The sequence below is a fragment of the Aotus nancymaae genome, unplaced genomic scaffold (assembly GCF_030222135.1).
Source record: "Aotus nancymaae isolate 86718 unplaced genomic scaffold, 86718_ANA_hifiasm-v0.15.2.pri h1tg000029l, whole genome shotgun sequence".
In the NCBI taxonomy this organism is placed as follows: Eukaryota; Metazoa; Chordata; class Mammalia; order Primates; family Aotidae; genus Aotus; species Aotus nancymaae.
Window position 1 is genome coordinate 16,236,173 of NW_026988442.1, and position 25,142 is coordinate 16,261,314.

Below are 25,142 nucleotides of genomic sequence, written 5' to 3' on the forward strand. Positions count from 1 at the left end.
AATCCCAACATTTTGGGAGGCTGAGGCAGATCACTTGAGCCTAGGAGTTGGAGACCAGCCTGGGAAACATGATGAAACCCTGACTCTAAAAAACTAAAAAAATTAGCCGGGTGCGGTGGCTCACACCTGTAATCCCAGCACTTTGGGAGACTGAGGCAGGCAGATCATGAGGTCAGGAGATTGAGACCATTCTGGCCAACATGGTGAAACCCTGTCTCTACTAAAAATACAAAAAAAATTAGCTGAGCATGGTGGCACATGCCTGTAGTCCCAGCTACTCGGGAGGCTGAGGCAAGAGAACCCAGGAGGCAGAGTTTTCAGTGAGCCGAGATCACACCACTGCACTACAGCCTGGGCGACAGTGCCAGACTCCATCTCAAAAATAAATAAATAAATAAATAAGCCGGGCATGTTGGCTGACGCCTGTAATCTCAGCAGTTTGGAAGGCAGGTACATCATGATGTCAGGAGTTCAAGACAAGCCTGACCAACATGGTGAAACCCTGTCTCTACTAAAAATACAAAAATTAGCCGGGCATGGTGGTGTGTGTGTAACCCCAGCTACTCAGGAGGCTGAGGCAGGTGAATCACTTTAACCTGGGAGGTGGAGGTTGCAGCAAGCTGAGATCTCGCCACTGCGCTCCAGCCTGGGCAACTGAGTGAGACTCTGTCTCAAAAAAATAAATAAGTAAAAATAAGGTTAAAATTAAAAATTATCTGGTTGGGTTGGCATACACCTGTGCTCCTTGATACTCAGGAGGCTGAAGTAGAGGGATCGCCTGACCCCAGGAGGTCAAAGGTGCAGAGAGCTGTGTTCACACCACTGCACTTCAGCCTAGTAGACAGAGTGAGACCTTGTCTCAAAATAATAATAATAGAAATTCAAACCCAAGGAAAAACAGCACAATTTACAGTTTATCAATAGTAGAGAGAGATTTGAGCTTCCTATAGCAAGCTAGTTCTCTTCCCAGAGCCTCAGTTTCTCCATCTATAAATTGAGGGCATAAGCCAGACCCCAGGGAGCTCTTAGGGAGATGAAATAAGACTGTGCATATGACGTGTTTAGTCAGAGCCTTGCTTGTGGTAGGAGCTTGGTAAGTGGTAGCTGTTATTATTGGTTCTCTGACCTGACTCTGAGCTTCCTGAAAAATCAAAAGCAATTGTGGGGTGGGCATGGCAGCTCACACCTGTAATCTCAGCACTCTGGGAGGCCAAGGCAGGCCTTGAGGTCAGGAGTTCGAGACCAGCCTGGCCACCATGGCAAAACCCCATCTCTACTAAACATACAAAAATTAGCTGGGTGTGGTGGTATGCACCTATAGTTCTAGCTACTTGGGAGGCTGAGGTATGAGAATCGCTTAAACCCAGGAGGTGGAGGCAGTGAGCCAAGATTGAGCCACTGCACACCAGCCTGGGCAACAAAGCAAGACCCTGTCTTTAAAAAAAAAGAAAAAAGAAAAAAGCTGGGCGCAGTAGCTCACACCCGTAATCCCAGCACTTTGGGAGACTGAGGTAGGTGGATCACCTGAAGTCAGAAGTTTGAGACCATACCGACCAACATGGTGAAACCCTGTCTCTGTTAAAAGTACAAAACTTCGTTGAACTTGATGGCAGGCACCTGTATGTAATGCCAGCTACTCAGGAGGCTGAGGCAAAAGAATCACTAGAATCCGGAGGCGGAGGTTGCAGTGAGCCAAGACTGAGCCATTGCACTCCAGCCTGGGGGACAGAGCAAGACTCCATCTCAAAAAAAAAAGCAATTGGGGTTGGATTGTTGTAGGAAGAGAGGCACTGCTTCAAGTGTTCAACTGCTGTTTGATGTAAATAAATGAACTTGAATCCTGTAGATATTCTGTATACAGGTAACCAGTTTATTGACTGAATGAACTTCTATTTGTAGGAGGCAGAGCAAGAAACAACTCTCTCACTATTGCTTGTCACACCCTCTCTGATCTCCCTGCCCTGCCAGTGGGTTATATCTGGGGCAGATCCTTGAGCTTTTCCAGCCACTTTTAAGATTTAAGAAATGGTCTCGTTTTCAGATAGTAAGGGTCCAATCTTGTCTGATTTCAAAACTTCATTCTTGTCCACCCCAAATGTCACACACCCGCAGCTGGGGCTTGACCTCAGCTGGGAAGCCCATAGCGGGGAGCTGAGTGTGGTGATCAGTGTCTTCTCTGTTCCTTGTTCACCTCGGTCTGTTTCTGGTTCCTCCACTTGGGAATGGTAGGTAGCTAGGGAGGTGTTGTCTGGCATCAGGACTCCCTGATGCCACATTCTGGCTCTTTCTCCCACACTGCAGGGGCGCCCAGTGCCTTCTTTCCTGGCACAGGCAATCTTCCTTCACCTCACTGCTTCTTCTTCCCCCTCAGCTTCTCCATCTGGCAGTCTACCTCCTCCCCACTCAGCTTCTTTTTGCTAGGGGACTTGACCCTGGTAGCCAGGCATCTTTGGTAGAATCCTCTGAAGACAACTCCAGCCCTACTTTCCCTCTTGGTGATCACTTAACACACTTGAAAACAAGGGCCTTTGCCTTGTGGGACTCTGAAAGTACAGACTGGTCTGCTACTGCCTTCCTTCTAGACCTGCTGTCACCTGTAGCCCTGCCAGCCTCTCCACCTTCAAGGTCTCCAAACAGGAGCCAAGGCCCAGGTTCTGTGGCCTCCAAATCCAGAAGAGCTGTCCCAGGCTGTCCCAGGCACTCTGCTACAATTCCAAAGGGGCCTTGGGTGAAGGATCATATCCCCCATATTCTCACACCCATGTAAAGTTCTCTAAGCAGGAAGTGGGCCTGGTGGGATAGACAGCACCCCTAGCAGTTCTCTTCAAATAAACCGTCCTTTACCAGTTTTTCCAACCCCAGTCACTCATGAATGGACTGAAGACAGAGGATGGGCTACATGTCCCAATACTGCCTGGGTCCCTGTATTGGTCTGCTCTTGCTACAATAATGCTGCATAACAAACAACCACAAAATCAGTGTAATATAACAATTCACATTTATTTCTTGCTCCCAAGTTTGTCAGTTGGGAAAGTTGTACTCTATATGTCTCATCCTCCTCCTGGGACTAAAGGGCCCTCCTGGGATCAGTGGTCTAGCCAGGACACATTCTTCTTATGGTGATGGCAGAAGACAGAATAGCAAGCCTAACTAACCACACAAGCACATTTTAAGGCCTCTGCTCATGTCACACCTGCTAACATCCTATTGGCTAACACAAGTCATATGACTGAGCTCACAGACAAGGGATGGAGAAGTACCTGCTCACCTCTGTGTAGGAAACTATATTCATATGGCAAACGGTGTGGCTACAGGGAGGGGAAAAGAATCAGGGTCTGCCTGAGCATGGTGGCTCACACATGTAATCCCAGCACTTTGGGAGGCCAAGGTGGGTGGATCACTTGAGGCCAGAAGTTTGAGACCAGCCTGGCCAACATGGCAAAACCCCATCTATACTAAAAGTACAAAAATTAGCCGGGAGTTGTGGTGCCCACCTGTAATTCCAGCTACTCGGGAGGCTGAGGCAAGAGAATCACTTAAACCCAAGAAGTGGAGGTTGTAGTAAGCAGAGATCTATCATTGCACTCCAGCCTGGGCAACAAGAGACTTTTTCTTTAAAAAAAAAAAAAAAGAAAGAAAGAATCAGGGTCAACAATTCAATGTTCCATGATCCACTGTCTTGACTGTATTTACTCACACCCTTTCCATGTGGAAAACGTTTATTCCCAAGACCCTCGAAAGTCTCATCCAATCATGAGATTGCATCAGACTCTTATGATCTCTGTCAGGTCTGAATGTGGCTTCTGTCGAACAACTGACATATATATATATATATATATATATATATATATATATATATATATATATATATTTTCTTTTTCTTTTTTTGAGACAGAGTTTCACTCTTGTTGCCAGGTTGGAGTGCAATGGCGAGATCTCAGCTCACCGCAACCTCTGCCTCCTGGGTTTAAGCAATTCTCCTGCCTCAGCCTCCTGAGTAGCTGGGATTACAGACATGCACCACCGTGCCCAGCTAATTTTGTATTTTTAGTAGAGACCAGGTTTCTCCATGTTGGTTGGGCTGGTCTCCAACTCCCAACCTCAGGTGATCTGCCTGCCTCAGCCTCCCAGAGTGCTAGGATTACAGGCATGAGCCACCGCACCCAGCACATGACTTACAATTTTTTAAAGAAATTACTTATCTACCCCACCGTCCAACCCTCCCCAACCACACAGCATACATTGGTGAAATAAGGACAGGATAACTGCAATTTACATTCCTGTTCAGGAAAGGGGAGAATGGAGATTCAGAGACTTACTGATCCATGGCAATTCTAAAGTTCTTCTGAGCAATGGTTGGGCAAATGCGTTGAGCTTTGTTGATTAGATCCAAGTTCTACTCCCTGGGGTTGATTTTCCAGTCTACTGTTCACAGCTCTTGGTTCTGCTCTCTGAAAGCCCTTCCTTCTCCATCCGCATTTTTTGGTGACTTCTAAAGAGAACTTGGAGAATATAGCCTTGGGGCCGGGCGTGGTGGCTCAGGCCTGTAATCCTAGCACTTTGGGAGGCCGAGGTGGGTGGATCACCTGAGGTCAAGAGTTCAAGACCAGCCTGGCTATCATGGTGAAACCCCATCTTTTAAAAAAAAAAAGAGAGAGAGAGAGAATATAGCCTTGGGCAAGCTGAACACCTTTCTTAGCTTGTTTCCTTCCTAAAGAAGGTTAGGGCCAGGCGCGGTGGCTCAGGCCTGTAATCCTAGCACTTTGGGAGGCTGAAGTGGGTGGATCACCTGAGGTCAGGAGTTCAAGACCAGCCTGGCCATCATGGAGAAACCCCCATCTTAAAAAAAAAAAAGAAAAGAAAAGAAAGTTAGGGAGCTAGATGTCTTTTGCATCTTGAATGGTCTTATTCCCTTTAGCCTAACCTGGTCAATCTTACCCATGCACCTGCCTCAAACACTTGATGAGTTTTTTATGTATTTGATTCCATGTAACTTCAAGTGCCAAAAGCCACACCCACAATTACTTTTGAGTCATGCCTCTCTCTTGACTTAATTATGCCTACTTTGGGCTTTTGTTGGTCCATGTCCTTAAGCTTTCTGTAGGCCCTTTTGACCAGATAATAGCATCTTCTACCTGGTATCTTACTATTTTTATTTATTTATTTATTTATTTTTATTTTTTTGTTTCAGACAGAGTCTTGCTCTCTGTCACCCAGGATGAAGTGCAGTGGCACATATTTAAGCAATTCTTATGCCTCAGCCTTCCAAGTAGCTGGGACTACAGGCGTGTGCCACTACGCCCTGCTAATTTTTGTATTTTTAGCAGAGTTTCACCATGTTGGCCAGGCTGGTGTTGCACTGACCTCAAGTGATCCACCCGCCTCAGCCTTCCAAAGTGCTGGGATTACAGGTGTGAACCACCACGCTTGGCTCTACTATTTTTAGAGTGTTAATAAGAGATATTTAACCACACCTTGATTCAACTTGATTTGTCCAAATACCTTATCTTAACTGGCCATGACCTTGGTTTGATCTTTGCCCTGGGGCTATATCTTTTGTTTGTTTGTTTCTTTTTTGAGATGGAGTTTCACTTTTGTTGCTCAGGCTGTAGTGCAATGGCACAATCTTGGCTCACCGCAACTTCTGCCTCCCAGGTTCAAGTGATTCTCCTGGCTCAGCCTCCCTGAGTAGTAGCTGGGATTACAGGCATGTGCCACCACGCCCGGTTAATTTTGAATTTTTAGTAGAAATGGTGTTTCTCCATGTTGGTCAGGCTGGTCTCAAACTCCTGACCTAAGGTGATCCAGCCACCCTGGCCTCCCAAAGTGCTGGGATTACAGGCGTGAGCCACCACACCTGAGGAGGCTGAATCTTTTTTTTTTTTTTTGAGACAGAGTCTGACTCTGTCACCTGGGCTGGAGTGCAATGGCACAGTCTCGGCTCACTGCAACCTCCACCTCCCAGTTCAGGTGATTCTCCTTCCTCAGCCTCCCAAGTAGCTGGGATTATAGGTGCCCACCACCATGGCTGGCTATTTTTTATATTTTAGTAGAGATGGGGTTTCACCATGTTGATCAGGCTGGTTTCAAACTCCTGACCTCAAGTGATCCACCTGCCTATATCAATCTGACAATGGTTTACTGTGTGGAGGGGCTGGAGTTGACAAATTTATTTTCCAACTAAGCAAGTTCTGGTCTTCTTCCCTTTCCTCTAAACACTCCTTGAAGATTGGCTATTTCTTACTTTTTTAGACAGGGTCTCCATGTGTCACCCAGGCATGGGTACAGTGGCATGGTCATAGCTCAACATAGCCTCAACCTCCCAGGTTCAAGCGATCCTCCTGCCACCTAAGCCTCCTGAGTAGCTGGGACCAGAGGCATGCACTACCATAACTGGCTAATTTTTAGATTTCTTGTAGAGATGGGGTCTCCTTATGTTGCACCAGGCTGGTCTTGAACCCCTGGGCTCAAGCAATCCTTCCACCTTGGCCTTCCAAAGTACTGGGATTAGAGGTGTGAGCCATGGCACTAGGCCTGGCTATTTCTTATGAGTTCCTCTTTTTCTTGTAAATCTTTCCTATTTCTTTTGAGTTTCTCTTTTCCTTGTAAATTTTTTTTTGAGACAGAGTCTTGCTCTGTTGCCTAGGCTGAAGTATATGATGTTGACTCACTGCAACCTGTACCTCGTGAGTTCAAGCAATTCTCCTGCCTTAGCCTCCCAAGTAGTAGGGATTACAGTCGTGTGCCACTACACCCAGCTAACTTTCATATTTTTAGTAAAGATGGGGTTTCACCATGTTGGTCAGGCTGGTCTCGAACTCCTGACCTCAGGTGATCTGCCTGCCTCAGCCTCTCAAAGTGCTGGGATTACAGGCGTGAACCACTTTTTTTTGTGCTCAGGCTGGAGTGCAATGGCACAATCTCTGCTCACTGCAAAGTCTACTTCCCAGGTTCAAGCCATTCTCCTGCCTCAGCCTCCCAAGTAGCTAGGATTACAGGCATGCGCCACCATGCCTGGCTAATTTTTGTATTTTTAGTAGAGATGGGGTTTCACCATGTTGGCCAGGCTGGTCTCAAACTTCTGACCTCAAGTGATACGCCCTTCCTGACCTCCAAAGTGCTGGGGTTACAGGCATGAGCCACCACACCTGTCCCCTTTTTCTTGTAAGTCTTTAACAAATGCAGCCAAAAGGAGCATGCTCGGGCCAAGTTCACTGCTGAGCACAGTACTATAATCCCAGCACTTTCAGAGGCTGATGTAGGAGGATCTCTTGAGGCCAGAAGTTCAAGACCAACCTCAGCAAAATAGTGAGACCTTATCTCTACAAAAAATAATTTTTTAATTAGCCACTGTACTTTCAGCCTGGGTGAGAGAGCAATACCCCGTCTAAAAAGAAAAAGAGGCTGGGTGCAGTGGCTCATACTATAATCCCAGTGCTTTGGGAGACCAAGGTGAGAGGATCACTTGAGCCCAGGAGTTCAAGACCAGTCTGGGCAACAGTGAGAACCTGTATCACAAAATAAAAAATTAGCTGGGCATGGTTGTCGCAGCTACTCAGGAGGCTGAGGTGGGATTTGTTTGAACCTGGGAAGTCGGGCTGCAGTGAGTCATAATCATGCCACTGTACTCCAGCCTGGGTAACAGATTGAGACCCTGTCTTCAAAAAAAAAAAAAAAGAGGCTGGGCGCTGTGGTTCATGTCTGTAATCGCAGCACTTTGGGAGGCCAAGGCGGATGGATCACTTGAGGTCAGGAGTTCCAGACCAGCCTGGCCAACATGGCAAAACCCATCTCTACTAAAAATACAAAAATTAGTTGGGCACAGTGGCAGGCGCCTGTAATTCCAACTACTCTAGAGGCTGAGGCAGAAGAATTGCTTGAACCCAGGAGGCTGAGGTTGCAGTGAGCTGGGATTGCACCATTGCACTCCAAGCTGGGTGACAAGAGTGAGACTCCATCTCAAAAAAAAAAAGAAAAAGAAAAAGGCCAGGTGCAGTGGCTCATGCCTGTAATCATAACACTTTGGGAGGCTGAGACAGGTGGATCACCTGAGGTCAGGAGTTCGATACCAACCTGGCCAACATGGTGAAACCCCGTCTCTACTAAAAATATAAAAATTAGCTGGGCATGGTGCTGGGCGCCTGTAATTCCAGCTACTTGGGAGGCTGAGGCAGGAGAATCACTTGAACCCAGGAGGTGGAGGTCGCAGTGAGCTGAGATCACACCATTGCACTTTAGCCTTGGCTACAAGAGGGAAATTCCATCTCAAAAAAAAAAAAAAAAAAATTAGCCGGGCATGGTGGCCCACACCTATAATTCCAGCTGCTCAGGAGGCTGAGGCAAAAGAATCACTTGAACCTGGGAGGCGGAGGCTGTGGTGAGCCAGGATCGCATGCTATACTCCAGCCTGGGTGACAAAGAGAGACTCCATCTGAAAAAAAAAGGGCACTCCTTAAGACACTTAACTGCCATCTGTTGAAAATTGTCATGATGTACACTTTTTATTAGAATAAGGTCCTTTACCTCCATCTGCCAGAAATTTATCATGATAATTATATAATTGAATTATGTCTATGAGATGAATGGCTCCCCACTGATATGTAACATCTTTGATCAGTGTAAAATGTGTACAACCTTATATGGCAAACCTGCCCCTAATCACTCCCTCCACAGACAAACACCAGCACACACAGGCACATCCTCACCTCTGCACATCTAGCCACTATCTCCCTGCAGGGTCACCCCTGCTCAGAAGGCCACACTCTTATTTTTCAGCACCTGCCTCCATGGGGTAAGCAGTCAGGTCCTGTCCCCACCCTTAGGGTTGTTCTGAGCCTCCAAGTTGCTGAGGGGCATGAAAGCTCCATTCCTTTCACAGGGGCATCTGTGCACTCAGGCCCTGTGCAGGCTGGTGGGTAGATGTAGGGGAGCGGCAGTTATGGAGGCAGTGAGAGCCCCTCTCAAGCAGGGCGTGGGCAGGGTGAGGAGCTTCCTGCCTGCCTGCCTGCCCGCATGCCCACCCACGTGGGTCTGGCCAATTCCTCACTGCCAGTGCCACTACTGTTGTCCCCGTTCTCCCTCCCCCTGTCTGACCCAGATTCTACATTCCAGAAATAGCTCTGGCAGGTGACTGGCAGGCGGGGTCAGCTCTAGCTGGGATGGTGGGAGAAACAGCCGCTGTGGATGGGTGCCCCTCCCCAGCCAAAGCACCTATCTGGGAGGCAGTTTGGGGGTGCCATCACTCCCCAGTCTGCCCCCTCCTGCCTCTCCTTTCTTTATGCCTCTGAGAAAAAGAAGAACAGCCTCCCTCCTCCTCCTTCCCTCCTTTTACTCTGCCCATCTCCCTCTCTTTCTTCCAGCTTCCCCTCCCTTCCTCTCGCTTTTTCTCCCCCCACCATCTTTGCCTTCTGTCTGCCTCCCTCAGTTCTCTGCTTCTCCCTCCCACCCTCTCTGGGTTCCTTCCCTCTCAGTTTCTGGCCCTCCTCCCCATCCTCCCTTTCTATGTCTCTCTCACTCCCTCTGAATCACAAGGAGGCTGTGATGACAGCCAGTGGCCTGGGCAGACATGGTGGTGGGCTACAGGGTGCACCCCCATTTTTGCCAGCTGCATTCTCTGCACCTGGGTGTGTGCAAGCACACAGGCACACATACTTGGGCTCACTCCCTGACAGTACTTGTGGCTCTAGGCTGAGCTGGGTTGGGCTCCAGGCCTGGGAACCACCCTTGCTCCTTGCTCAGGGACCCTGAGTTCTGTGTCACTCTGAGTGGGTACCTGCCCTTCCCTGGGACTCAGAGTCTCCATCTGTGTTGTGAGGCTTTGGTTTGGGGAACCACGGGTACCTCCCATCTGTGACAATCCAGTCACCAGCTGCTGTGCCTGCCCCTCTTTGTCCCTTCTTCCATTTCTTCTCTGATTGACTGCCCTCTTACCCCTAACCACTCCCCAACCCCATACACAGGAAGGGAGGCTGATAAAACTGCAGTACACAGTCAACCCTCCAGTCAACCCTGTCCCCCAAGCCTACCCTGGGCCCACCTGTCCCCTCTCTGTGGTTACTCCACTGCAGGCTCTTGTCAGCCCAGTCCATCCAGTCCTCACAGTGTCAGGGTTAAGAGGAACCTCAAAGACCATCATATCCAGAGATTGTAAATGGACTTCAACCATGTGTCATCTCTGATCCCTGGAGCTCAGTTCTGAGATTTGGTTAAGCAGAGAAATGTGCCACCATCGATTAGAGATGCCTGCTGCAGCCAGAATAGTGCCTATGTCTCCAATTCCTGATCTAACCCACTTATCTCACATGCACATGGGCACACACAGACACACACGTTTACAGACATTTCACAAAGAAATGTCAGCCTAGAGAAGATTATTATCAAGGCCAAGGTCACCCAGCTAGTAGGTCAGGGAGCTGTTTCGCAACTGGGTCTGTCTGACTTCAAAGCCCTGAGTTCTTCATTGTCCCCTGTGCATGGGAGCCATCCAGTCCTGGTAAAGAGGTACAAACGTGGGTGATGAAGGTATGTTACAGGAGTTTCAGGGCAAGTCCTCCAGCAACATGAGCAGGATGGATTAGAGGCTAAGAGGCCACTCACAGGTTGGTGCAGTGGTCTAGGTAAGTGACAGTGAGGTCAGGATGGAGGCCACAGGGTCAGGGAATAATGGGAGGACCCAGGAGGTCTTCCCAAAAATGAGTGATGAGGACTAAAAATTCCCTACTGCTGGAACAGGCACCTCTCCACAGAGGACACTGGGAAGAAGGCAGGCTTCCTGTCTGGGGTCCAGCAAGCCTTGGACTAGGACATCCCTGATTAATCAAGTGCCTACTGTGTGCTGAGTATATGGATCCTCACTCTTCCATGTCCTGTTTTTAGACAGATCCACTCAGCCTTCTGGGGGAAATAGTGACCAGGACTGAAGGACTGGTGGGCAGGCCTCCAATCCCAGGATTGAGACTCTTGAGACAAGACAGGGGCATTCCTTATAACCTCAGGGGGTAGGGAAGTCACCCCAAAGGAAGAGTCACCCTTAAGTAGGCTGGGCGAGGTAGCTCATGCCTGTAATCCTGAGGTGGGTGGATCGCCTGAGGTCAGGAGTTCGAGACCAGCTTGGCCAACATGGTGAAACCCCCATCTCTACTAAAAATGCAAAAAATTAGCTGGGCATGGTGGTGGGCGCCTGTAATTCCAGCTACTTGGGAGGCTGAGGCAGGAGAATCGCTTGAACCTAGGAGGTAGAGGCCAGGCACGGTGGCTCACGCCTGTAATCCTAGCACTTTGGGAGGCCGAGGTGGGTGGATCACCTGAGGTCAGGAGTTCAAGACCAGCCTGACCAACATGGTGAAACCCCATCTTTAAAAAAAATAATAATAATAATAATAATAAAAAGAACCTGGGAGGTAGAGATTGCAGTGAGCAGAGATCCCGACATTGCACTCCAGCCTGGGAAACAAAAGTGAAACTCGGCCGGGCGCGGTGGCTCAAGCCTGTAATCCTAGCACTTTGGGAGGCCGAGGCGGGTGGATCACAAGGTCAAGAGATCGAGACCATCCCGGTCAACATGGTGAAACCCCGTCTCTACTAAAAATACAAAAAATTAGCTGGGCATGGTGGCGCGTGCCTGTAATCCCAGCTACTTAGGAGGCTGAGGCAGGAGAATTGCCTGAATCCGGGAGGCGGAGGTTGCGGTGAGCCGAGATCGCGCCATTGCACTCCAGCCTGGGTAACGAGCGAAACTCCGTCTCAAAAAAAAAAAAAAAAAAAGTGAAACTCCATCTCAAAAACAAAAAGAACGTGCTTAAATAAAACCTTGGAGACCCTACTGCATGGTGGTTAAGCACCTGAGCCTTGCAATCAGGCATCTTTCATTGATAGATATTTATTGATCAACTGCTGTGGGCCAGGCTGTGCTGTAGGTACCAGGGACACTTGAGTGAGCAAAATGGAAATCCTTGCCTTCATGGAGATTGTATTCTGTTGGGATGGGGAGGGGCAGACAAAACAATTAACATAAGTAAGTGTGTGGTTTGTTGGTAGGTGACACAGCATAAGGGGTCCTGGGAGTGGTGTCAGAGTGCAGGGAGGGATGTTGAGGTGTAAACAGGGTGGCTAGGGTACAGCTCACTGAGAGGGAGATTTTGAGTGAAGACTTTTTTTTTTGAGATGGAGTCTTGTTCTGTCTCCCATGTTGGAGTGCACACATACTTGGGCTCACTCCCTGACAGTGCTTGTGTCTCTAGGCTGAGCTGGGATGGGCTCCAGGCCTGGGAACCACCCTTGTTCCTTGCTCCTTGCTCAGGGATCCTGAGTTCTATGTCACTCTGAGTGGTTACCTGCCCTTCCCTGGGCCTCAAAGTCTCCATCTGTGTTGTTAGGCTTTGGTTTGGGGATCCATGGGCACCTCCCACTGTGACAATCCAGTCACCAGCTGCTGTGCCTGCCCCTCTTTGTCCCATCTTCCATCCCCCAGTTTCTTCTCTGATTGACTGCCCCCCTACCCCTAACCACCCTCCACCCTGTGAGATCTTGGCTTACTGCAACCTCCACCTCCCGAGCTCATAAGATTCTCCTGCCTCAGCCTCCCAAGTAGTGGGGAATATAGACACACGCCACCACGACCAGCTAATTTTTGTATTTTTAGTAGACACGAGGTTTCACTGCCAGGCTGGTCTTGAACTCCTGACCTTGTGACTCGCCTGCCTAAGCCTCCCAAAGTGCTGGGATTACAGGTGTGAGCCACTGCACCCAACCAAGACTTTTCTTTTTGAGACGAGTCTCGCTCTGTCACCCAAGCTGGAGTGCAGTGGTGTGATCTCAGCTCACTGCAACCTCTGTCTCCCAGGTTCAAGCAATTCCCCCTGGCTCAGCCTCCTGAGTAGCTGGGACTACAGGCGCGCACCACCACACCCAGCTAATTTTTGTATTTTTAGTAGAGACGGGGTTTCACCATGTTGGCCAGACTGGTCTCAAACTCCTGACCTCAAGCGATCCACCCCACCTCCCAAAGTGCTGGGATTACAGGCGAGCGCCACCATGCCTGGCCTGAGTGAAGACCTGAAGGAAGTGTGGGAATGAGTGGTGCTGGGGAAGTGCTCCAGGCAGGGGGTGAGTGGTACAAAGGCCTGAGGCAGGAGGTACCTGGCGGGCTGGTCAAGGGGCAGAGCACTGAGGAGAGAGCCATGGCGAGAGGTGAGGTTCAAGGACAGGGAGGGAAGGGTTGGGCCTGGCCACCAACTATGGAAACTACTTTGTCTTTTGGCTCTGAGTGAGAGGGGGAACCACTGGGGCACTGGAGCACAAGAGCGATATGACCTGGTGTACATCTTAAAAGAAATACTCACACTGGGCATGGTGGCTCACGCCTGTAATCTCTGCACTTTGGGAGTCAGTCAGATCACCTGAGGTCAGGAGTTTGAAACCAGCCTGGCCAATATAGTGAAACCCCGTCCCTTTTTTTTTTTTTTTTGAGATCGAGTCTTGCTTTATATGCCCAGGCTGGAGTGCAGTGGTGAGACAGGGTTTCACCATGTTGGTCAGACTGGTCTTGAACTCCTGACCTCAGGTGATCCACTTGCCTCAGCCTCCTAAAGTGCTGGGTTTACAGGCATGAGCCACTGAGCCCGGCAAAACCCCGTCTCTACTAATAATACAAAAATTAGCCAGGCGTGGTGGCATGCATCTGTAATCCCAGCTACTTGGGAGGCTGAGGCACGAGAATCACTTGAGCCTGCGAGGTGAAGATTGCAGTGAGCCAAGATTGCACCATTGCACTCCAGCCTGGGCCACAGAGCAAGACTCTTGTCTCAAAAAAAAAAAAAAACCTCAGGGGGCAGCATGGAGTCATGTTTGAGGGGCAAAAAGTGAGTGATCGGCCGGGCGCGGTGGCTCATGCCTGGCGTGAGCCAGCACTTTGGGAGGCCGAGGCGGGTGGACCACGTGGTCAAGAGATCGAGACCATCCCGGTCAACATGGTGAAACCCCGTCTCTACTAAAAATACAAAAAATTAGCTGGGCACGGTGGCGTGTGCCTGTAATCCCAGCTACTCAGGAGGCTGAGGCAGGAGAATTGCCTGAACCCAGGAGGCGGAGGTTGCGGTGAGCCGAGATCGTGCCATTGCACTCCAGCCTGGGTAACAAGAGCGAAACTCCGTCTCAAAAAAAAAAAAAAGTGGGTGATACGGTAATCCCAGGGTGATGATGGTGGCTTAGGCAGGATGACAGTGAGGGAGGTGGTGACAACTCACTGGATCCTGGGAGGGCTCTGAAAGTGGAGTCAACAGGATTCCTTGGTGGATTGGATGTGGGTGAGAGTGAAGGAGAAAAGCTAAGGGGTGATGAGAAGGAATGGTTACACAGCCAGCTCTCGTGGGGACCGCCCTTCCCTAACTGCCAGTTCTGGCATCTGACACAGGATAGTGACTATCTGGGAAGTTGGCAGAGGAGCTTCCCGAGGAGGGGGAAGCCTTGGGGTCCAGGCTGGAGATTGAGGGGGGAGCATCTGAGTCCTGTCTGTGCCCCATCTCAGGCTGTGGTCCAGCCAACTCTGCCTTGTAGGGATTCCAGCCAGACTGGGGAGCTCTTGGGGGAAGGGCCCGGTACAAGAGTACAGTAAATGTTCCATAAATATCTTCTGGGACCCTAAATCATCACCATCAGAAGGGACTGCTAAAATCTCCTAGCCCGAGGGTCTCAAATTTGGTAAAATACAAACAACTCTTGGAGCCCACCTGAGTTCTGTCCCAGGAATCTGCTTTTCTTTTTGTTATTTTTGAAACAGTGTCTCACTCTGTTGCCAAGGTCTGAGTGCCGTGGCCCGATCACAGCTCGTTTTAGCCTTGACCCCCTGGGGCCAAATAATCCTCCCACCTCAGCTTTCTGAGTAGCTAAGGGACCACAGGCACATGCCACCACACCCAGCTAATTTTTAAATTTTTGTATAGACAGGGTCTCCATATGTCGCCCAGGCTGGTTTCAAACTCCTGGGTTCAAGCGATTGTCCCACCCTGCCTCTAGAAGTGTTGGGATTACAGATGTGAGCCACCATGCCCAACCAGAATCTGCTTTTCTTTTTTTGAACATAGTCTTGCTCTGTGGCCCAGGCTGGAGCACTTGACGTGTTGGGATTACAGGTGTCTGCCCAGAATGTGCTTTTCAGTTGGTGCCCTCAGTGATCTCTATTCAGGGTGTCAATCACAGTTCACAGTTTGAAAAATCTTGCCTTGGTCCAGTTTCTCTCCAGGGAACATATAGGGCTGGTGAGTCCCAGAGAGGGAAAGGGATTTGTCCAAGGTCACATGGGGAGTGTGTTATTGAATTAGGGAGGGTGGAGGTGGGATAATAAGATTTCATCCTGTGCTGCCTTGGGTCATCAGGGCCCATAACAAATGTACCTTGTTTTTTTTCCTAAGTAAATCAACCTTGGCTTACACCTGTAATCCCTACACTTTGGGAGGCCGAGGTGGGAGGATCGCTTGAGCCCAGGAGTTCAAGATCAGCCTGAGCAAGAGTGAGAGACTTTGTCTCTACAAAAAATAAAAATAACCAACTTAAACATTAAGTGATAGTACAGGCGTAGCATAAGTGACTGAGATAGGATGAAGTAAATTATAACCTTCAAATTGCTTAGCACAGTGCCTGGATTCAAAATGGCAGGATAACTCTCGGTTCCGTTGTTATTTTTACGCCTTATTGCAAAAACCATGACAATGGTATTGGAAATATTATCATCTTTGCCAAGCCTCAAAATAGGTTGATATGTCGAAGATTCTTTTCTATTTTTTGGAAAAGAGATTTGAGAAAGGAAAGGACTTGCCTAGGTCACCCAGCAAGGCAAGTCGTGAACAAGAGTTGGGTTTGCCTCTGGCAGACCTACCATAGGTGCAGCCTGGAGAGATGAGGCCCGCAAGGCAACGACAGGACCTAGACTCAGGAGAGGGGACTCACGGGGTAGAAGCCAGGAACCGGGAGGGCGAGGAGGCGTGAAGGCAGCACCTACTGCCAACCCGGCTGGGGCTGGTCACTTGGCCTCCAAGAGATCATAAGTGTGCTTGTTTTATTTTACGGGGGAGGAAAGGAAGGCGCAAGGAGGTTGAAAGCGCATGTTGTTCGAGGTCACACAGGACTCCAGAGGCTGAGCCAGGATTGGAACCCAATCTCGAGCAAAGCAAAGGGAGGATGCAGTGGCGAGGACAACTAGAAACATCCAGGACGCAGAGGGCTAATCTGACTATGCAGGGGTGAGAGGGCCAACTTGGGCGGCTTCCTCGGAGCCTCAGTTTCCCCCCTTACAGCGAGGTATCGCTCGGGTGAACTGGTAGGAACTCCCGCCTTGGTCCACCTCCCTCAAAGAGCATGCGTCGCGTTCCAGCTGGAACCGGTTTGCCGCGGCGGTTCGAGGGGCGGACCCCCCGTGCTCGAGCATGCGCGTGCCGACGTGGGCGCGCGCTCCTTTCCAGGGCCGGCTGGCCTGGGCGGGGGCCGAACGCAGCGGCCCGCACGCTTGCGCACCAGCCCGGTTGCGCGCGCCGGGCCAAGTGCCAAGCGGGCTGCGCGCGCCCCCGCCCGGCCCGGGAGTCCCTGGCGACGCGCGCGCGTCTGACGCGGGGGGCGGGGCGGGGCGGGGCAGGCACGGGGCTTTAACCCGGAGGCCCCGCCCCTCGGGCGTACAAAACCGGAGCCTCGGGCTGGGCTGCGTGAGGGAGGAGGGTGAGTGCCTGCTTCTGGCTGCCGCTGCCGCCAGTACGTCCGTCACTCCGTCCGTCTGTCCGGTCCACGTCGTCGCCGCTGCCTCCTCAGCCCGGACGCCCGGGGCCCGCCCAGCGCCGCCCGGAGCAGCCGCGGCCCCGCGAGGACACGGGCGCCGCCCCCACCCGGCCCGGCCCGGCCCGGCCCTGCCCCCGCCCTCCTCCCCGTCTGTCCGTCCGTCGGTCCGCCCGCCTGCGCTTCCGTCCTTCTGTCCAGCCACCAGTCCTCCGGCCCTTGTCCCCGCTCCGCCCGCTTTGTCTCTCCCCAGCTCGCTGTCTCTTTGTCTCTGCCCTCGCGCTCCCCCGCAGCCCCTCCCTCGCTCCCCATCTCGCGTCCCCTTCTCAGAGCGCTCCTCAGCCCTTAGAGCCGCCCTTTCTGGGCAACACTATTCTTCGGGACTCTCCCTCAGAGCACCTCCAGATCTTTTGGGGCCTCCCCTTGAGAACACCTTCCACTCTCCCCAAGAGCTCCCCGTGAGCTTCCCGCACATCCTTTGGAGGTTCTTCTGCACCCCAAATCCCTGTGGTTTCGCCTCCTCTGAGCCCCCATTACCCCTGGGCTTTCCCTCTTCAGGGTGTTCTCCTAGGAGCTGGGAGCTCCTAGGTCCCTTGAGGTCATTCTCCTTGGGACCCCCCCAATATGTCCTCAGCTCCTTGACATTAGGAGCCCCTCTCTGCTTTCCCCTGGTTTGTCCCCTGTCGCTGTCTCTCCTTGTTCTCTCTCAGGTCTCCGAGCACCCCCCACTTCTCGGGATCGGGTTCCCCAGCTTTGCTCTCCCTGCCCCTCTGTGCCCCACATCTGTCTCGGTGGTCTCGCCACTCTGTGTCTCTTGCGCTGAAGGGCCCCCCTTTGAGTCTGCTTCTTTGCCTGGGGCTCTTGCCCCCCCCTTGCTTTTTCTGCCCCAGCCCCCTGTCTCCCCTTCTCTCTGCTCCCTGTCTCCCTCTCCCTTTTTCTATCTTTGCCGGGTCTCTGGGTCTCTGACCCCCATCCGGCCCTCATGGCTTTGTGTCTGGAGCTCTTGAAGCAATGTGAGTGGTGGGTTGTCCGGGTCGGGCCGGAGTTTGGCCCGCAGGCTGGCCGCGGCCGAGGCTCCATGGGGTTGGCGCTGGGGCAAGGGCTGGCGCTGGGGCAAGGGGGCTCTGGGGCCTCCCACAAAGGGGGGAAGGGAGGGAAGAGCCAGGCTGTCTGGCGGAGGAGGGAGGTGGGGGGGGGCCTTCCTGCTCTGAGGCTTCTGCTTTAGTTGCTTGAGTGTGGAGGGCACCACGGGCTGGGCATCCCTGCCCACTTGGCCCTGCATGGCCTGGCACTTTGTGATCGCTTGTGGGCAGGCCTGGGCTATTTTGGAGCCGGCAGGATGTGATATCATTTGGACGTTTATTTAGACCCGGCTGGGTGTGGGGGCTGCGTTCTTGCCAGCTTGAGTAATGAAATTTTGCAAGGGGGATGGGGCTGGGGCTGGGGCGCGGGTCAGCCTCCTAGGCAGCTGGGTTGTGGGGTTCGTGGCCAGAAGTTTGCAGAACACTAGAGTGGGCAGGTGTGTGCTGCCTGGATCTTGCTGAGACTTGATTCAGGATGAGCAGGGAGAGGACTTGTTCCTAATCTGACCACCCTTGAGGATTGGCTTTGACAGTCTAACCTCTGGGACGTTGGTTCTGCCAGCTTGATGGTCTGTAACCTTGAGTGAGACCCTTGTTCTCTCTTAAGTGTCAGTTTCCCCATCTGTAAAAAGTGGATAATTGTGCTGGCCTCAAAGGGTTGTCATGATGATCAAATGAAAAATCTGTAGACATGCTTTGTGAACTGTCGGCCTGTCTTTAAGCAGCCCCATCGAGGAGAGTAGCTTGCCCAAGGGTAAACAGCTAGCGCCAGCCAGAGCTGGGACAGGGATCCAGGCCTAAGACACTACAGTTCAGGGCTCTTTAACCTCCTCCCCACTGCCTCCTGGTTTTTCAGGAATGCACCTGCCCTTCCAATAGAGCAGGGAGATGGCTGTGTCTTGTTCAGGTCCCAATCCTGGTTGCTCTTTGTTAGTCCCTTTGTAAAGATAGATGGGCATGCCCATCGGGATGTCTGTGCTGGGAGACAGTTGAATTTTCCATGTTCCATCCCGTTGTTGTTTAAGGGTGAGCCCTGCTTGGACAGTGGCACTTGGAATAAAGTCACTTTGTAATTGTGAGCCTTGGCTCCTTTTCCTGCTTCCCCTGTAGAGTAGGGGAACAAAAGCCTCAGCTGAGAGAGGCTCTGCAGAGAGGTGGGGTCTGCTGTCAAGGAGCTTAGGATGTCCTAGAACCTTGATGCAGGGAATGAGATCAGCTGTTCAAGCGCTTTGTCTTACAGATGAAGAGATGAGACCCAGAAGAGCCAGGGACTCACAGAGGGTTGAGCCAGGACTGGGTCCTGTTCCATGGCGCTGCCTCTGAAGAAGTCACTGTCATGCTAGTATCACCTGCCCCTGGTGTATAATGACAATCTCTAACATCTTTTGACCTTTTATACTGTGTGCCCTGTGCTTGGCTCTTTACTTTGACTCCTTGCAGTGGGAAAGAAGAAGGCTTGGTCCCTGGCCTGGAAGTGAGGGGCTCAGGATCCCAGTCCCCACATCTCATCCACGTTTAGGGATGTCACTTTTTTGGGGGCTTCAGCTTTCTAATTCATAAAATGGTAATAACATTCCTTATCCTAAGACTGATTCTGACATCATGGAATCCCTCAAGAATTGTATGAGCAGCAGACCACTCCTGTAATCCCAGCACTTTGGGAGGCCAAGGCAGGCTGGTCATTTGAGCTCAGGAGTTCGAGACAAGTGTGGCTCACGAGGTCAGGAGATCGAGACCATCCTGACTAACACGGTGAAACAGGGCATGGTGGCATGCGCCTGTAGTCCCAGCTACTTGGGAGGCTGAGGCAGGAGAATTGCTTGAACCCAGGAGGTGGAGGTTGCAGTGAGCCGAGATCGCACCATTGCTCTCCAGCCTGGGTGACAAAAGCAAAACTCTATCTCAAAAAAAAAAAAAAAAAAAGAAACTTCCAGAGAGTAGAAACTCTGGGTTTGAGAACCACAAATGCCTGACTTTAATCAGTCTCCATCATTCACTGCCTTTGTCATCTTGGGTGAATGACTTTCTTTGAGCTTCAGTCCGCTCATCTGGACTCAAGGTTTATATTACAGGATTATGATGAGGATTAAATGAGATTATGTGTTTTTTTTTAAAAACCTGATACACAGTAGGCACTTAATAAATGTGAACTTTCCCTTCCCAAAATATTTGGGTGACTTTTCTCTTTGTAGGAACTAGGCAGAAGCCCAGCCTTTCCCCCACCACGCCCTGTGGTTGGGGTTTGGGTAACTAGGAAAGCACCTGTGACTATTCTAATAGTAATAGCAGTGATCTTCTAATCTCTCTCAGGCTGTGTGAGGTATTGTGTAATCAGCCAGGCTCTTTCCAGACCATTGTTTCCCTCCAGCAGGCCTAGAAGGAAGTCAGAAGCCAGTGGAGTTCTCCCTGTTTCACAGGTGAATGAAGAATAGGGGGCCTAGAGAGAGACAAGGACCTACTCAGGGACCCACAGCCACAGCAGTGACTTCATGGGCAGGGTTGGAGTCCAGGCCTCTTGACTTCTTCACAGCCCACAGCATTTCTCCAGGTTTATGGCTTCTGCCTGATAGCCTACCCATCAGGCCGCCTTCCCTGGGTCTATTCCCATCTGTTCTGGGAGGAGGGTTTTCTTGACATTTCCTCAGTCTCTGAGCTCATCTTGGATTTAAAAGCAGGCTATCTGGAGGCTGGCTGGGGACTGAGTCACCACCTTCCCTGGCTTTCTCATCCTGAGTGGCAACCACACCCAGAGGGGCCACTGCAGGAGACCTGTGGGTTGTAAACACCACACATGACAGGCTTTCTTCCCAGAAGCTCAGATGGGCTCTTGGGGGAAGGCTGCAGCTGTGGTTCTGTATGTGTTTCTTCATTCCCCTAGCCACTTGGAGAAGTTGTTGCCTGTCCTTTCCTGCTTCAGCCTTTATTAATGCTGTCCTCTTCCCCTATAGTGCCCTCTCTTCCCCTGAGGTGCACATGTCAAATGCCACCTCCTCCAGGAAGTCTCTCTTTGTTGGCTCTGGAGTCCCACCAACTCCCAAGTATGCTTAAGGTATGACCTTGGCAGGTCATGTCACCTCTCTGTGCCTCAGTTTTCTCATACATAAAATTCAGGTTTCTTGTCTTTCTAAAACTCCATCCCTAGACGCTCTCATTTGGCAGGTCTGGGGGCAGGAATCAAATGCCCCTAGGTTTTTAAACTAGCCCTCTAGAGGATACTGGTGCTGAGAGCCTGTTGGCTGCAATCTGGGAAAAGCTGAACTGAGAGGCCCCTGGGTTTTGTATGACAGCCCGGCTTGTCGCTCCTGTGTGACCTTGCAATAATCAGCTTTCCGTGCCTCAGTTTTCTTCCCTGTCAGATTGGGATGGAAATGAGAACTCCTGTAGTCAAGGCCCCTCAAGAAATGGCAGTCATCACCATCATTAGCTTTGTTTTGTGTGGGGATTGGTGGTTTTCAGAAGCAAGTCACCCTTCCCTTACTTGGTCCTGGCAGCAGCCACTGTCAAGTCAGTCTGGGCCAGGGTGCAGGCTGTGGAATTAAACACCTGAGCGGCAATGAAGTGTAGTCCTCACAAGAGTTTAATGAGGTTGATGAGGTGTGCGGTGTAAATCTCTCTCAGGTTCCCAGATTTCCCAGACCTGGCTGTGGCTCCCTTTCCTCACTTAACCTGTGCTGGAATCAGCTGTGTTCCTCACCCACCCATTCTTGGAAACAAAGGCTACCTTAAAGAGAAATACAAGTATTTTCTAGAGCTAAAACATGGCTGTTTCTTGTTCCAAAGCATGGAAGCAGGCCCAGGGAGGGGGAGGGATGCCTAGGATCCCACAGCAAGACTAGAGTCACAGCTCTGCCCCCTGCCCGGGGATTCCTGTCTCTCTAGGTCACTAGCCTGGATCCCCAGGTAGAGCCCTGGGGTCTGGTTTGGCCAGTGAACAGTTTCCTCACAGGACAGGAGCAAGAGAAGTGGTCCCAAGTGGTCAGAGCAGAGACTCTCAGCTTGGCCTGGAGCTGAATGAGGCTTGGAAAACTCTCTTCTCTGGGGCCTGCCTTCCTAGCCCTGGGCCAGGCTTTGAGAGGATGGGGAAGAATAGACAGACAAGGCCTCTCTGCCCTGAGAAACTTATGGTCTGACAAGAAGACAAGCCTACAATTATGAGAGACTGTGTGACAGTCTGTAATTAAGTGTCTGCTGAGGAAAAGCATTGTCTGGGAAGGAAAAAGTGAGCATGAGCCAGAGGAAACAAGAACCCTTTGATGGGGGCTGGATTTGCAGAGGCAGAGGGTGGTGCTGACATTCCAGGGAGGCGGAGGTTGCAGAGGGTACAGCTGGATGGTAAGTGTACATTTAGGGAAACAGTGAGTCCGCTAGTTTTGCTGAGGCATCAGGGCTCTGGCTGGAAAATCGGGGAGGAGCCAGGACGTTGTAGGCGGTGTTAAACATCAGCTGAAAAGCAGAGGCATTAGGGAGCCATGGAAGGTTTTAGAGCAGAGGTGGCACAACTGGAGGACTTTTTCAAGAAGATGAATCAGGCTGGGTAAATTGGAATGAATAAAAATGACAACAGGGAGGAGGCTTTGCAGGCATCCAGATGACACAGAGGGTGAGGCTTGGGTGGGGCTCATGGGAGTGGGAAGAGCCAGTTTGGGTATCAGAGAATGCTGTGCTCCCTTAGGAGAGCCTGGCCAGCGCCCTGATGGGCCAGAAGGGAAAATGTTGGGTGTTGCTGGTTTGGGGCAGGAAGTAGCAGTCTGAGCACATTTCTTGTACACCTGCTGTTTGCCTGGCTCTGTGCCAGGGGCTCCACAAGGGCGTTCATGAAATCTGTATAACAAGCCAGAGGCAAGTGGACTTACCATCCCTGTTTTGCAGATAAAGAAGATGTAGCTCAGACCCAAGGCCAACTGTCCAAACTGTGGCTTTTCCACAGCTCAGCTCTGCTTCTTGGAAAGGGAACTCCTGCTTTTAGGGTCCCAGGGAGCTGAGCCTTCTTGCCCTTTCATTAGGAGCAAGCAAAGTTATTCTAAAAGCCCACAAATCCTGTTTTCTAAGGATCCTGAAGGTCAGGGTGCCAGTTTAGAATTCCTTCAAGGTGGAAGAGTCAGAGGAGCTAGGGACTTTCACACCACCAGTTTTACACACCGTACTGTGAGAAGCCTCCAGAGTTGTACTGCGTGTATGTCCAGTCTAATAATAGGCATGCCCACCACTGGGTCTGCTGGAATTCTCAGCCAGTCACCACCAGAGAGGGGCCCAGCCACAGTAATCAGTCACCCACAAAAGCAAGATGCCTCGCACAGGAGAGCCAAGTGACAGAGCCTAGGACCCATTTCTCAGGCTGCAGCCAGGAATACCCCGTGGGTGGAGGGAAAGGGAAGGAGACTGGTACTTAGAGAGTGGCTAGCATGGGAGGCAGCAATGGTTGGTTCCAGTGTACAACCAGTAAATTGATGGCTTGGCCAAAGTCTCCCAGCCAGTCATTCTCTCTGTGTGCGGAGAGAATGTGCAGTCACACTCCTCTGAACACAAACTTAATCATGCGGCAGAGCAACCACATGGCAGGCACACTCTCCAGGTGCCCCTCACCCCGCTGCTCCCTTGCCTCCAGCAAACACCCCAGAATCTGTATGCCAGTTTGCTTTGGCAGATACTCTCTGAGCCCAGCCATATACGATTGTAACTGTGACCATGTTCTTCATACCAAAATCTGGACGAAGGTTTTGAGGAGAGATTTTTGTGGTCCTTTGGAACAGAGATGGCCTGTTAAATGCTATTTGGACATTGGAACAGCGGAATAGAGTGACCTATGCTGTCCCTTCCCATTGTAGTAATTCATTTGGTGACCATCTGGAGCCAGGTGCTTTCTTGTAAATTTACCCATTCTCACGTATATTCATTCTTTTTGTTTTCAGCAGGTTGGTTTTGGATCTTTAATATTTGTTTCGACTGTTTTGATTTGCAAAGCACTGTTATCCACATTATCTCAGTAGATCCTTATCCAACCCTGGGAGCTATTACTATTCTTGTCATCCTTGTTTTCCAGAAGAGAAGACTGAGGTTGACTGGTAGAAAGAGGCGTGACCAAGGTCACTGTGGCTGAGCTACTTATTTATTCAATAAATATGTATTAACTGCTCCTCTGTGCCCAGCAGTGAGCTGGCCCTGGGGAAACACTGACAGTCAGAGCTGCCTTAGAGACTTAGTTTCTGACCTCCAAGAGTCTGCAGCAGCAGCAGCATCGAGATCTAGCCAGGATCCACCACCGGGCTCCTAACCTGCATCCTGGGCTCTCTCCACTTCAGGTCCTTGTAGTTTGGGCCTGTGGCTTAGGTCTACACTGTCGAAGCCTGTGAGCCCTCAGCCTGGAGCATCATGGAGTAAAGCAAGGCAAGGCGAATTCTCTGCAAACTGAACTTCAAAAGTAACAAAAGAGGTCTTCAGTAATGACTTAATTATTAACAGGATGAGGAAGGGTATCTCAGCAGAAGGCCATCTGCTCCTTCTCCCTAGGGGGATGTCGCCCAAGGGCTGCTCTACCCAAGATCCTGGCATGAATTTTCTGCAGCCTCCAAATATTTGATTACACTCTGCACAGGTGTGGAGTTCTATGGCCATGTGCTGAGCTGGGGACCCTCCCCACCTCCTTTAATATTAAATGAGATGAAATAAAGGCAGGTCCTAGGATAGCAGGTCTGGAAAGGACTCTGGCCCATCCCCTTCCTTTCCCATGAGTAGGAACGAAACCTCGGAGGGAAGGGACTTGCCAGGATCCCATGCTGAGAGACATTCCTTCCCCTTCCCCTACTTACCAGCCTCACTTAATTTCCCCAGTCCTTCCTAGTAGGCACCCTCTCATCTCAGCTGTACATTCAGAGCCTTCTTCAAATCCTTCCTATGCCTCAAAGCCAAGTTTTCCCTCAGTCTTCCCTGACACTCTCCACACCACAGCCCCACAGTGTCCAGGCTGCCTCCGTCTATTCTCAGGGGCTGACTGCCTATTCTCCAATGCTAGACCAGCAGCCCTTGAGGAGACTTTTCAAAATCTGGGTGCCTGGGTCCTGCCTCCCCTCCCAACCCAAGGAGTCTGATGCCTGAGATCTAGGAAGAGGCATCTCTGGACACATTTTGCTGGACGGTATTTTTTGTGTATAAAAGTTACATTTTTACTGTAAAAGCAATACATGTACGTTGGTTAAAGTCGAACTTGGTTAAAAAAAAAAAAAGGCCCAATGAAAAATTAGTCCCTGTCCTACCCAGACACCTCATCACTGTGACCATCATACAAGTTTCCTTATAGAAATACTC

At 50.8% G+C, this 25,142-nt stretch overlaps 1 protein-coding gene across 10 annotated transcripts in view; it reads left to right on the forward strand.

Annotated features, from left to right (window-relative positions):
• The window catches only part of DLGAP4 (DLG associated protein 4), a 170,022-nt gene that overhangs the window by 83,516 nt on the left and 61,364 nt on the right, over positions 1-25,142 (forward strand). Inside the window, exon 1 of one of the 10 annotated variants that reach the window (XM_064382389.1) lies at positions 16,667-16,737. The exons of 7 other annotated variants lie outside the window; for them this stretch is intronic. Coding sequence is in view for 2 of the 3 variants with exons in the window: in XM_064382388.1 (XP_064238458.1) it covers positions 17,741-17,771 (31 nt within the window). In the remaining variant the exon portion in view is untranslated. Of the gene's footprint in view, positions 1-16,666; positions 16,738-16,960; positions 17,772-25,142 lie in introns of those variants that run through there. 2 more of the 10 variants (XM_064382388.1, XM_012455077.3) reach the window with 2 other exon arrangements.